This window comes from Carcharodon carcharias, chromosome 7 (assembly GCF_017639515.1).
Source record: "Carcharodon carcharias isolate sCarCar2 chromosome 7, sCarCar2.pri, whole genome shotgun sequence".
Classification (NCBI taxonomy): domain Eukaryota; kingdom Metazoa; phylum Chordata; class Chondrichthyes; order Lamniformes; family Lamnidae; genus Carcharodon; species Carcharodon carcharias.
The window spans coordinates 186,799,733-186,813,805 of record NC_054473.1 but is presented as its reverse complement, the minus strand read 5'-3'; the positions used below and the strand labels follow the sequence as shown (position 1 = coordinate 186,813,805).

At 45.6% G+C, this 14,073-nt stretch overlaps 1 protein-coding gene across 2 annotated transcripts in view; it reads left to right on the top strand.

Annotated features, from left to right (window-relative positions):
- Positions 1-14,073, top strand: part of LOC121280577 (cadherin-16-like) — a 63,298-nt gene that overhangs the window by 31,510 nt on the left and 17,715 nt on the right. For both annotated transcript variants that reach the window (XM_041192728.1, XM_041192727.1), the window contains 4 exons: positions 4,262-4,486; positions 6,607-6,683; positions 11,698-11,889; positions 12,971-13,218. In XM_041192728.1, the coding sequence (XP_041048662.1) occupies positions 4,262-4,486; positions 6,607-6,683; positions 11,698-11,889; positions 12,971-13,218 (742 nt within the window). The remainder of the gene's footprint in view (positions 1-4,261; positions 4,487-6,606; positions 6,684-11,697; positions 11,890-12,970; positions 13,219-14,073) is intronic.

The following is a 14,073-nucleotide window of genomic DNA, read 5'->3' as shown; positions in this document are numbered from 1 at the left end:
AAGAGTGCAGAGGTCACCCTGAGGCTGCCTGAGGGAGATTCATTTCGCAAAGGTACATTCAAATAAAAGAAACAATAAAATTACTCAGAGCTGTCCCCTCATGTGACGATGTCACACAAGCTGGGACAGGTTTATGAATCCTTCATGAAACCTCATCCCGCCCGTGGACGAGGTTTTATAAAAATTGCGAAGGCCGCCTGGGCTCTCGTCTGCCCCCCCACACCCCTGTCAAAGTTAAGGTCGGACGGGCAGTCCAGACAATTACTGCAATTATAAAAAACAAAAAAACTGCGGATGCTGGAAATCCAAAACAAAAACAGAATTACCTGGAAAAACTCAGCAGGTCTGGCAGCATCGGCGGAGAAGAAAAGAGTTGACGTTTCGAGTCCTCATGACCCTTCGACAGAACTTGAGTTCGAGTCCAGGAAAGAGCTGAAATATAAGCTGGTTTAAGGTGTGTGTGTGGGGGGCGGAGAGATAGAGAGACAGAGAGGTGGAGGGGGTTGGTGTGGTTGTAGCGACAAACAAGCAGTGATAGAAGCAGAATATCAAAAGATGTCAACAACAATAGTACAATAGAACACATAGGTGTTAAAGATAAAGTTGGTGATATTATCTAAACGAATGTGCTAATTAAGAATGGATGGTAGGGCACTCAAGGTATAGCTCTAGTGGGTTTTTTTTTATTTTATATAATGGAAATAGGTGGGAAAAGGAAAATCTTTATAATTTATTGGGAAAAAAAAGAGAAGGGGGAAACAGAAAGGGGGTGGGGATGGGGGAGGGGACTCACGACCTAAAGTTGTTGAATTCAATATTCAGTCCGGAAGGCTGTAAAGTCCCTAGTCGGAAGATGAGGTGTTGTTCCTCCAGTTTGCGTTGGGCTTCACTGGAACAATGCAGCAAGCCAAGGACAGACATGTGGGCAAGAGAGCAGGGTGGAGTGTTAAAATGGCAAGCGACAGGGAGGTTTGGGTCATTCTTGCGGACAGACCGCAGGTGTTCTGCAAAGCGGTCGCCCAGTTTACGTTTGGTCTCTCCAATGTAGAGGAGACCACATTGGGAGCAACGAATGCAGTAGACTAAGTTGGGGGAAATGCAAGTGAAATGCTGCTTCACCTTCACCCCCCTTATCGGCATTCCGTAGGGATCGCTCCCTCCGGGACACCCTGGTCCACTCCTCCATCACCCCCTACTCCTCAACCCCCTCCTATGGCACAACCCCTTGCCCACGCAAAAGATGCAACACCTGCCCCTTCACTTCCTCTCTCCTCACCGTCCAAGGACCCAAACACTCCTTTCAAGTGAAGCAGCATTTCACTTGCATTTCCCCCAACTTAGTCTACTGCATTCGTTGCTCCCAATGTGGTCTCCTCTACATTGGAGAGACCAAACGTAAACTGGGCGACCGCTTTGCAGAACACCTGCGGTCTGTCCGCAAGAATGACCCAAACCTCCCTGTCGCTTGCCATTTTAACACTCCACCCTGCTCTCTTGCCCACATGTCTGTCCTTGGCTTGCTGCATTGTTCCAGTGAAGCCCAACGCAAACTGGAGGAACAACACCTCATCTTCCGACTAGGGACTTTACAGCCTTCCGGACTGAATATTGAATTCAACAACTTTAGGTCGTGAGTCCCCTCCCCCATCCCCACCCCCTTTCTGTTTCCCCCTTCTCTTTTTTTTTCCCAATAAATTATAAAGATTTTCCTTTTCCCACCTATTTCCATTATATAAAATAAAAAAAAAAACCCACTAGAGCTATACCTTGAGTGCCCTACCATCCATTCTTAATTAGCACATTCGTTTAGATAATATCACCAACTTTATCTTTAACACCTATGTGTTCTATTGTACTATTGTTGTTGACATCTTTTGATATTCTGCTTCTATCACTGCTTGTTTGTCGCTACAACCACACCAACCCCCTCCACCTCTCTGTCTCTCTATCTCTCCGCCCCCCACACACACACCTTAAACCAGCTTATATTTCAGCTCTTTCCTGGACTCGAACTCAAGTTCTGTCGAAGGGTCATGAGGACTCGAAACGTCAACTCTTTTCTTCTCCGCCGATGCTGCCAGACCTGCTGAGTTTTTCCAGGTAATTCAATTACTGCAATTAGTTTATTAATGGCTTCAGTTGGCCTTTGACAATTCGGCGGGCGCTCAGCCAACTCCAGTGTGCGTTCACCAAACGAAAGACCAGGATGATGCGCGGGGATATTGGGACACACGCCCAAAGTCACCGCCCATCATTATACATGTCGGTGTACAAGGCCCATCCCCACACTCCGAACAGAAGATTCTGCCCCAGGTAACCCTTTTAGCAGTGATGTTGGGAGAAGGGTAAACATTGGGCCAGGACACCGAGGAGAGATCCTCTTCTCTTCTCTGAAATCGTGCCCATGCAATCTTCTACTTTCTGCTGACAGACTAGACAGGACCTCTGGATAAACTCTAATCTCCGGGATGAGATGTTATGATATTTGTCTGAAATATCTCTAACCAGGCTCATTACACCGGTAAATGCTCCTTTCTAAGCAATGAGCATTTGCCAAACTCATCAGTCATTTTGGTGTTTCTGTAACTCTGTGTGAGGAATCTCTCGCTCAGTACAGCCTGGGACAGATTGTGCCTTGTTGAACTTATGCTCAAATTTTGAAAGAAGGATAATCAACTGGGAAATTATGCTAAACCTTTATAAAACACTGGTTAGGCCCAAGCTGGAGTATTGAGTTCAATCCTGGGCACTGCATTTTAGGAAGCGTAACAAACAGGAGGGAGTTTAATTTAAACAACCCTGTTTTCTCCTCTCACCACCTGTGCATAAACAAAAAGATGTTTTGATTTTGATTCCCCCCACTGTAGAGGCGGTGGCGTATTCCCCAACCCCTCGGTTTTGGCTCGATCCAATTTTCAATGAATAAGCCCACAGCAAATTTGAGATAGGACGAATTGAAAGAGTTAGTTTATTTTCACACACTCAAATCACAGGGATGGGTGTGGGGGTGACCACCTGTGCAACAAAAGAGGGATAGGGAAAGGACGATTTCCAGGGCAAAGACCACAGGGGAGAGAATTATTGTTTCACGTGAGTTCAGATCCAGAATCAAAGTCCAGTGGTGTATTCCAGTGGTCCAGAGGTATATTCCAGTGGTCCAGTGGTGTATTCCTTCACAGAGGTCGGCAAGCTGAACTGATGCTGGATAATTCACTTTTCCAGTAGAGCTGGCTTCCACAATGATATAGACATGCAGGGATGAATTAGTCTTTTAGGCGATGGTACAGAGGTTCCAGTCGAGACAGTGTAGATGGGGCCAGGCATTCAAACCTGGACAGATCCCCTTTTCTGAGCTGCTGCTTGGTAGCTGGAAAATGGCAGACTGAGCTTTGCAGCTCAATAAGGCAATATTACAGTTCCCACCAGCTAGGAGGGGATGTCATGTCCCATGACTCCCACCTCTCCACTTTGGCTTTAATAAAGGGTGTGTATCCTTTTGTCTGGGTCCTTTGACTGAGCAGACGAATTAGCACTCGTTGGCCAGGCCTGGCTTGTGAAATGTAGATGGCCTCTGGATACTTCCCTTTGAATTTGGCTTCTGCAGCCCTCAGGAGTCCTTAAGGTCTCTTCAGAGATAACGAGGTGCAAGTTTCTTTGATGCTGCCAAATAGCCTCTTATTGTTCTGGGTCACAGACACTTTAAAAAGGTTATATATATATATACATATGAGGTCTTAGACCCCTGACATGAAGGATGTCAAAGCCTTGGAGAGGGTACAGCGGAGATTTAACAGAATGGTACCAGGAATGAGGGACTTCAAACTCACAGAGAGACCAGAGAATCTGGGACACGCCTTAGAGCAGAGAAAGATATGAGGAGATTACGTGTTCAAGATTATGAAGGGATTGGATGGAGTAAATAAAAAGCAATTGTTTCCACTGGCAGGAGGGTCAGTGAGCAGAGAGACAGTCTAAAGTAATTGTGAAAATAAGCAGAGGGGAGTGAAGGAGAAATGTTCTTACACAGTGAGTTGTTGTTGTTTGGAACGCGCTGCCTGAAAGCAGATGGTGGAAGCAGATTGAATAGTAACTTTTAAAAGGGATTCGGATCAGTAGCTGAAAAGGAGAAATTTGTGGGGCTACAGGGAAAGAGCAGAGGGAATTGCTCTTTCAAAAGAGCTGACACAGGCACTGTGGTCTGAATGGTCTCCTTTGATGCCATATGATTCCATGATTTTGAGAATTGCTCCCTCTTTTCCAGGTACACATGTTGTTACCCTGACAGCAGCTGATCAGGATGACCCCAGGACTGAGAATGCACATCTTTCCTTCCGCCTCTGTGGTCAGGAACCTCAGGGGCCTGACGAGCAGCTATTCACAGTCAATGCCGAGGGGATCATCACACTGGCCAAAGACATGACCGGCTACAGTTCAATGCAGTACCAGCTGGAGATCGAGGTAGCTGATCTTGCAGGACAAGAAGGAGGTGAGACACCCCAGTCAGTGACTACGTCTGAAATGTTTCATATATACAGCACAGAAACAGGCCATTCAGCCCATCTGCTCAGTGCTGGTGTTTATGCTCTGAATGAGACTCCTCCCACCCCTCTTCATCTCAAACTAACATTAGAACCTTCTACATATTTCTTTCTCCTTATTTACTCCATCAAAAAGCCTTTATAATTTTGAATGCTATTAAATCCCCTCTTAGCCTCAGATTCTCCAGTCTCTTCACATTAACTGAAGTCCCTTAACCCTGCTACCATTCTGGTAAATCTCCACTGCATCCTCTCTGAGACAATCACATTCTGCCTAAAATATTGTGGCTTCCCCCTTATAAACATGTATACGATTTACCGCTCAGGGTACTCTGGGTAATCTGGGGGAAGACATTTCTCCTTTATCTTCTGTACATTAAAGAAAGCATGTTAGCCAATCTGTCACCAGAGAGACGGGTGGAATTTTACAGACCCTCCCAACAGCTGGATCTTCCAGTCCAGTTTTGACTGGCTCGACGTATTTTCCAGCCCGACCCCCGCTGAACTGGAGCTGGAAAATTGTGCCCCAATGTATCCCATCAGAGAGTGAATCAAAGAATAACACTCCCAGGACAGGTACAGCACGGGGTTAGATACAGAGTAAATCTCCCTCTACACTGTCCCCATCAAACACTCCCAGGACAGGTACAGCATGGGGTTAGATACAGAGTAAAGCTCCCTCTACACTGTCCCCATCAAACACTCCCAGGACAGATACAGCACGGGGTTAGATACAGAGTAAAGCTCCCTCTACACTGTCCCCATCAAACGCTCCCAGGACAGGTACAGCACGGGATTAAATACAGAGTAAAGCTCCCTCTACACTGGCCCATCAAACACTCCCAGGACAGGTACAGCATGGGGTTAGATACAGAGTAAAGCTCGCTCTACACTGTCCCCATCAAACACTCCCAGGACAGGTACAGCACAGGGTTAGATACAGAGTAAATCTCCCTCTACACTGTCCCCATCAAACACTCCCAGGACAGGTACAGCACGGGATTAGGTACAGAGTAAAGCTCGCTCTACACTGTTCCCATCAAACGCTCCCAGGAAAGGTACAGCACGGGGTTAGATACAGAGTAAATCTCCCTCTACACTGTCCCCATCAAACACTCCCAGGACAGGTACAGCACAGGGTTAGATACAGAGTAAAGCTCCCTCTACACTGTCCCCATCAAACACTCCCAGGACAGGTACAGCACAGGGTTAGATACAGAGTAAAGCTCCCTCTACACTGTCCCCATCAAACACTCCCAGGGCAGGTACAGCACGGGGTTAGATACAGAGTAAATCTCCCTCTACACTGTCCCCATCAAACACTCCCAGGGCAGGTACAGCACGGGGTTAGATACAGAGTAAATCTCCCTCTACACTGTCCCCATCAAACACTCCCAGGACAGGTACAGCACGGGGTTAGATACAGAGTAAATCTCCCTCTACCTCCAGAATTGGTGAAAGGTGAAATATATAAGAATGATTTTATATTGATGCAAGGCCTCATCACACATTCTGAGTACAGCCTAAAACATTTTACTGTTGCAATGTCATCTGATCCAGTGCAGGAGAAGAAAATGATTTAAGGATCAGATGAAAGCGGGATGGGAATGTGCTCGTATGGAGCATAACCATCGGCACAGACCAAGTTAGCCTAATAGCCTGTTTCTGTGCTGTACAGTCTGTGCAATTAATGTCCAGCTAATCTGCTTTTGATTCTGTCAGAGAATGTGAGCTAGCACAGTGGGAGAAATTCCCAAGGAATCTTTACCATCTGCCTGAGCAGGAAGATGGGCTATGTTTATCGGCAGTAGAATGACATAGCTCTGACATGGCGGCACTCCCACTATATCGCACTGGGGTGTTGGTCAGAGTAGGTCCTAGAGCAGGACTCAAAATTGCTACCTTCTGACAAAAACTGGGCAATGTGCCCACCGAGCTGAACGATCAGAGAGCTGGTCGCAGCACTGCCTGAGATTGATTTATAATGTTACTGCCCTGTTGTTAGGTGTCCACGCAAATGCATCATCTAGAATCTACCTTTGATGACATGTTCTATTTTATTTGACAGGATTGTCAAGTATCTGCACAGTCACTGTTGATGTCGAGGAATTGAATGACAATGCTCCAATATTCCTGCAGAAACAGGTACAGGAGCTGGGATCTGTTGCCTGGTTTTGTTACAATTACATGTGTAAACTCCACAGAAAAATCAATCTCGGACTATAGCTTATTCTACAGTTTATATTGTCCCATCAACACTCCCAGGACAGGTACAGCACGGGGTTAGATACAGAGTAAATCTCCCTCTACACTGTCCCCATCAAACACTCACAGGACAGGTACAGCATGGGGTTAGATATAGAGTAAAGCTCCCTGTCAAACACCCACTAGGTATTCTGTGGAAAATGGTCTGGGTGTTAGGCCTTGGATATTTAACCAGGTCCTGGAACAGGGGGTTGTGTTTCTGGAGTGACTGCCCGCAGAGGAAGATTGGGAGAGCATTTCCTGCACTCCAGCCTCCTGACCCATACCACACACGCAGTGCATTCCAGACCAGAGCCACTTACTGTGTGAAAAAGTTTCTTCTCATGTCACATTTGCTTCTTTTGCAAATCACTTTAAACCTGTGCTGTCCTTATCTACTCTGTCCAGACCCCTCATGATTTTGAACACCTCTATCAAATCTCCACTTAGCCTTCTTCTCTCCAAGGAGAACAGTCCCAATCTCTCCAATCTATCCTCATAGCTGAAGTTTCTCATCCCTGGAACCATTCTTGTAAACCTCTTCTCTCCAATGTGTTCACATCCTTCCTATAATGTGGTGCCCAGGACTGTACACAATATTCCAGCTCCTTGCTCTTGTACTCTATGCTCCTATTAATAAAGCCCAAGATACTGTATACTTTATTAACTGCTCTCCCCACCTGTCCTGCCACCTTCCATGATCTATGCACACATACACCCAGGTCCCTCTGCTTCTGCACATTGTTTAGTTGTATGCCTTGTTTTATATTGTTTGTCCATGTTCTTCCTACCAAAATGAATCATCTCACACTTCTCCACATTGAACTTCACCTGCCACCTATTTGCCCACTCCCCAACTTGTCTATGTCCTTTTGAAGTTCTATACTGTCCATCTCACAGGTTGGAATGCTTCCAAGTTTTGTATCATCCCCAAACTTGAAATTGTCCCCTGCACACCAAGATCTAGATCGTTAATATATATCAGGAAAAGCAAGGGTCCCAATACCTGGGGAACTCCACTACAAACCTTCCTCCAGCCCAAAAAATATCCATTGACCATTACCCTGTGTTTCCTATTACTCAGCTAATTTTGTATCCATGTTGCTCCTGTCCCTTTTATTCTGTGAGCTATAACTTTTCTCACAAGTCAGTTGTGTGGCACTGTATCAAACGCCTTTTGAAAGTCCACATACACCACATCAACAGCATTACCCTCATCGACCTTTCCTGTTACCTCTTCAAAAAAACTCCAGCAAGTTAGTTAAACACAATTGCCCCTTTAGAAATCTATGCTGGCTCTTCCTTATCAACCCATATTTTTCCATGTGACTACTAAGTCTATCTCAAATAATTGTTTCTAGAATCTTGCCCACCACTGAAGTTAAACTGACTGGTCTATAATTGCTGGGCTTATCCTTACAACCTTTTTTGAACAAGGGCGTAGTGTTTGCAATTCTCCAGTCCTCTGGCACCTCCCCAGAGTCTAGGGAAGACTGAAAGATTATGGCCAGTGCCCCTGCAATTTCTACTCTCACTTCCTTCAACATCCTTGGATACATCTCATCTGGTCCTGGTTCCTCGTCAACTTTAAGTACCGACAGTTTATCTAATATCTCCTCCTTATCAATTTTGAACCCTTCTATTGACAGAGTTTCCTCCTCTGTCACCATGGCCTGGGTAGCATCTACCTCCTGGGTTAAGACGGATGCTAAGTATTCATTTAATGCCCCTGCCTCCCTGTGTAAATCCACGTTTTGGTCCCTACTCCTCCTTTTACTACCCTTTTACTATTTATGTGCTGATAGAAGACTTTGGGATTCCGCTTTATGTTGGCTGTCAGTCTTTTCTCATGATCCCTCTTTGCTTCTCTTATTTGCTTTTCCATCTCCCCTCTGAACCTCCTGTATTCTGTTTGGTTCTCAATTGTATTTTCTACCTGACACCTGTCTTAAGCACACTTTTTTCTTCTTTATCTTAATTTCTATCTCCTTTTTCATGCAGGGAGCTCTGGATTTGTTTGCCCCACCTTTTCCCTTTTGACCGAATATACCTTGACTGTGCCCGAACCATTTCTTCTTGGAAGGCAGCCCATGGTTCAGCTACAGTTTTTCCTGCCAAACTTTGGTTCCAGTCTATCCAGCCCAGCTCTGTTCTTGCCCTGTTGAAGTTGGCTCTCCCCCAGTTAATTATTTTTACTCTGGATTGCACATTGTCCTTTTCTACTGTCAATCTAAACCTTATGATATGATAATCACTGTCTCATAAATGTTCCCCCACTAACATTTTATCTACTTGGCCCACCTCATTCCCAAGAACCAGGTCTAGCAGTGCCTTCTTTCTTGTTGGACTGGACACATACTGCTGTAGGAAATTCTCCTGAACACAATCTAGGAACTCTTGCCACTCCCTGCCCTTTAAACTACCACTGTCCCAGTCTACATCCGGGTAATTAAAGTTCCTTATTGTAACTACCCTGTAATGTTTGCATCTCTCTGGCATTTCCTTACAGGTTTGTTCCTCTACATCCTTCCCACAAGTTGGTGGTCTATAGTCTACGATGAGCAATGTAATTGCACCCTTTTTGTTCCTTAGCTCCAGCCAAATTGATTCTGCCCCTGAACCCTCTGGGACATCCTCTTTCTCCAGCAGTGCAGTGCTCTCCTTAACCAATACTGCCACTCCTCCTCCTTTCCTTCCTTTCCTATCTTTTCTGAACACCTTGTACCTGGGAATGTTTAACACCCAGTTCTGCCCTTCCTTGAGCCAGGTCCCTGTTATTGCCACAACATCACATTTCCCCATGGCAACCTGCACCTGTAACTCCCCAATCTTATTCATTAAACTCCGTGATTCACATACATGCACAGTAACCCTGATTTAGACTTCATGACTTTCTCCCTTACTCCAACTCCACCTATTAACTTACTGTTCTCTATTCTAGTGCTATCTCTCTCTCCCAGTATTTTGTCTACCCTGGTATTCCTCTCTAATATTTTCTCCTGGTTCCCACACCCCTGCCAAGTTTAGTTTAAAGCCCTCCCAACAGCACTAGCAAAACTAGCAAGGCACTCAGTCCTGACTCTGTTCAGGTGCAACCCGTCCAGCTTGTACAGGTACCATCTCCCCCAGAGCCAGTCCCAGTGTCTAAATTCCTCCCTCCTGCACCATCTTTCCAGCCACACATTTATCTGCCTTATCCTCCTATTTCTGTTCTCACTTGTACATGGCACTAGGAGTAACCTGGAGATTACCACTTTTGAGGATTGGCTTGCTAATTTTCTACCTAGTTCCCTAAATTCTGATCATAGGACCACATCTCCCTTCCTGCCCAAGTCATTGTTACCCAATGTGAACCATGACCTCAGGCTGTTCACCCTCCCCCAGAAGAATGGTCTGCAGCCATTCGGTACACCTTTGACCCTGGCACCAGGGAGGCAACATAACACCCTGGAGTCAGAACTATGGCCACAGAAATGCCTGTCTGTTCCCCTAACTAATGAATCCCTGCTTCTTCCTCCCCTCCTGTACAGCTGAGCTGCTTGTGGTGCCACAAAGTTGGCTCTGACTGCACTCCTCTGAGGAACCAACACCCTCAATAGTATCCAAAACGGAAAACCAATTAGCGGGCGAGTTCCCAGGGGATTCCTGCACTACCTGCCTGGTTCTCTTGGACTGCCTGGCAGTCACCTGTTCCCTTTTTGCCTCCATGTCCCTACCGTGTGGTATGACCACCTCTCTGAATGTGCTATTCACATAGCTCTCAGCCTCGTGGATGAGCCACTCTGTCCAAAGCCTGGGGCTAAGTTTCTGCAGCTGGTGACACTTCTTGCACATCTGGTCATCTAGGTTACCAGTAGTGTCCACAACTTCCCACATATTATAGGACACACATTCCACATGACTGAGCTGCTCTGCCCTGTCTTAAGTTTACTTCCCTTACGTTAAATTTATTTTTCTTTGGTTTACTTCTATGACTTTATATTACACCAACTTCCTCACCCACACCACACACCCCCTACCCTCACCAACCTCCCCACTCATACTGCGCGCCCCAGATTCCAAGTTAGATTGAGGGATTGGGTTTTGGGTTAGACCCGTGGGAGGGAAGGAGGCAGGGGGAATGTAGACTGGGTAAAAATTCCAAATATTCTTTACACTTCTGTTCCTCCTAATCTCCTTTACTTGAATGTTCTCTACATTCTTCAAGCCCTTCTTTGAAATAATGGGATCTTGTATATCCACTTTAGAGGGCAGATAAGGTATCAGTTCAAGATCTCTACTGAAAGATGGCACCTCTGACAGTACAGCACTCCCTCAGTCCTGGGAGTGTCAGCCTGGGTTATGTTCTCTCAAGTAGCACTGGGGCCCTCTGACCTGCTGACTTAGAGGTTAGAGAGTTCTTCACTGAGTCACAACTGACTTGACCAGAGACAGGGATGAGTGACTGGAAATCAACCTAAGATTTAAAGTGAGGAGAGTCTCACAGAGGTTATTTTGAATGAGAAAGTTTGAGGAGACGGTATAATCCAGGCTGTTTCAAACTTCAGAGAGAATGGATGATGATGCAGCCACATTAGTTTGGATTTCACAGTCAGAATTAATTAAAGAACTCAAGTATAAAACTACGAGATCAGAATAAAACACTCCTACAGTCTTCATTGAGTGCAAAAATCTCTTGTTGATGCTGAGAACATTAACTCTTTTCAAAAAGGGATTGTATAAATATTTGGTTAGGAATGGGAGTGTGCTGGTTCCTGACAGGCTTCTCCGAACATCCTTCTCCCCCTTCCCCATGTGACCAGTGAGCACCAATTACAGCTGTCTTTGACAATTGTTGTAATGTGATTGGTTGAAGTTCAGACCCTTGAGCATTCTGTTACCTTTTCATTAATTTTTCTCCCTTGTTGTGAGGTAGTATGGTCCAATCAGCATAGCTGAGAATACTGCCGTTGGACATCCTGTAACCACAATCAATGTGACAGATGCAGATTACTCCTTGACGGACAGCTGGTTTGTTATCTACACAATTGAATCTGGGAATGAAGAGCAAATATTTGGAATTCACCAAGAGGAACAAAGCAATGTTGGGATCCTTTTCCTACACAAGGTACATCAAGTAACCCATCTCTCTCTCTTTGTCAGTTTGTTTATATCTGCTATCTGCCATCTCTGTTCACCGTCTCTGTCTGTCTCTCCTTCATGTCTCTCTCTCTCACTCTGCCTCTCACTCTATGTCCATCTCCCTCCCTCATTTCATCTCTGTTCATTGTCCCTGAATGTCTGTCCTTAATGTGTTTGACTTTTTGAATCTCTATCTCTCTTTACTGCCTCCATGTGTCTCTCCACTGTGTCTCTGTCACGGTTTCTGCTCTCTGTCTTCATCGCTCTCTCTCCCAGTCTACCTTTGTCTCTTTCCATTTTTGTACTCCTCTCATTTTATCTGCATCTCTCCCTCCATCGCTCTCCATCTTTCTCTTTCTGCTTCTTCCCATTTTAGTTTTGGTCACTGCTTCACTCAATCTCTTTCCATCTTCTCTCTCTGTCTGTGCCCATTTCTCTCTGTCTTTCTATCTGCTTTTCCATCACTGTCTTTGCACCTGTCTCCATGTCTCTGTCTATTTCCATGTCTGTCTTCAGCTCTTTCCCCAGTTTTCTTTCTCTTCATCTCCCTCTCTCCCGCCCTCTCTTTCTCTGTCTCTCCATCTCTCTCTCTCCAGCTCTCCTACTTTCCATCTCTGTCTCTGTCTCACTCTCTATCACCCTGTCTCCTTTCATCATTTTGTCTCTTTTCATCACTCTGTCTCTGTCTGTCTCTCCCCATCTCTCTGTCTCTCCCCATCTCTCTGACTCTCCCCATCTCTCTGTCTCTCTCCATCTCTCTATCTCTCTCCATCACTCTGTCACTCTCCATCTCTCTGTCTGTCACAGTCTCGCTCTCTAAGTCTCTTTCTGTTACTATCGCTAACTCTTTCTCTGTGTCTATTTCTCTCTCCATCTCCATGTATATTTATCTCTCTCACTGTTAGTGAATGGGTTAAGTGTTCCCCTCACTCACATTTCTCACATCAACGATTAAAACTCTCCATTAAAAATGAAATATGAATTGACAGGAAAAATAAACGGCATGGCGATGGATTCTAGAGAGGGGGGTGCGATGTGAGATTACAGTGTAAAATCTGTTTTCTTAGGCTCTGGACTACGAGACAGTGAGTGAGTACAGGCTGGTCATCTCTGCCAGGAATGAGGCTGAGCTGGTTGGGTCTGAGTACGGCCCAAGCTCCACAATGACCGTCTCCATCCTGGTGGATGACATCAATGAATCTCCAATACTTTCTCAGAGTGATTACGAGGCGACTGTTCCCAAGGATGTCCTGCCCGGCAGTGTGTTACTGAGGGTGGAGGGGTATGACCCTGACACATCGTCTGCTCCTGTTAGGTAAGGACACGCTAGGTTGTGCAACCAACTCAACAATGGGGAGAGGCCATTCAGCTCCTCGGGCCTGTTCCAACATTCAGTTAGATCATGACTGATCCGTATCCTGACTCCATTTACCCACCTTGGTTCCATAACCCTTAATCCCCGTACCCAACAAAAATCTTTCAATCCCAGTTCTGAAATTTTCAAATTAACCCCAGACTCAACAGTATTTTTGAGGAGAAAGTTCTGGATTATCCATCCCCTTTGAAAAAAAGAAAGACTTGCATTTATTTAAAACCTCTCATGAACTCAGGTCGTCCCAAAGTGCTTTACAGCCAATGAAGCACTTTTTGAAGTGTAGTCACAGTTGTCATGTAGATAACACAGCAGCGCAATTTGTGCACAGCAAGCTCCCACAAACAGCAATGTGATAATGACCAGATAATCTGTTTTTGTGATGTTGGTTAAGGGAGAACTCCCCTGCTCTCCTTTGAAATAGTGCAGTGGGATCTTTTATGTCCCCCTAAGAGGGCAGATGGGGTCCCGGTTTAACATCTCACCTGAAAGACGGCACCTTTGTCAGGACAGCACTCCCTCAGTACCGCTCTGGGAGCATCGGCTTGGATTTGTGTGAAGAGCTGCTTCCTGACATCAAACACAAACAGCTGAGCTCTAATTTTAAGGTTATTCTCCCTCGCTTTATATACAAATCCACCAGAGGAAAACTGTGAGAGTGAGATCCAGCTGTGAGAGTGAGATCCAGCTGTGAGAGTGAGATCCAGCTGTGAGAGTGAGATCCAGCTGTGAGAGTTCCGATTCCAGTGCACACACTCTCACAGCTGGATGTTTCTCCTCAGATTGAATCCGGTAGAG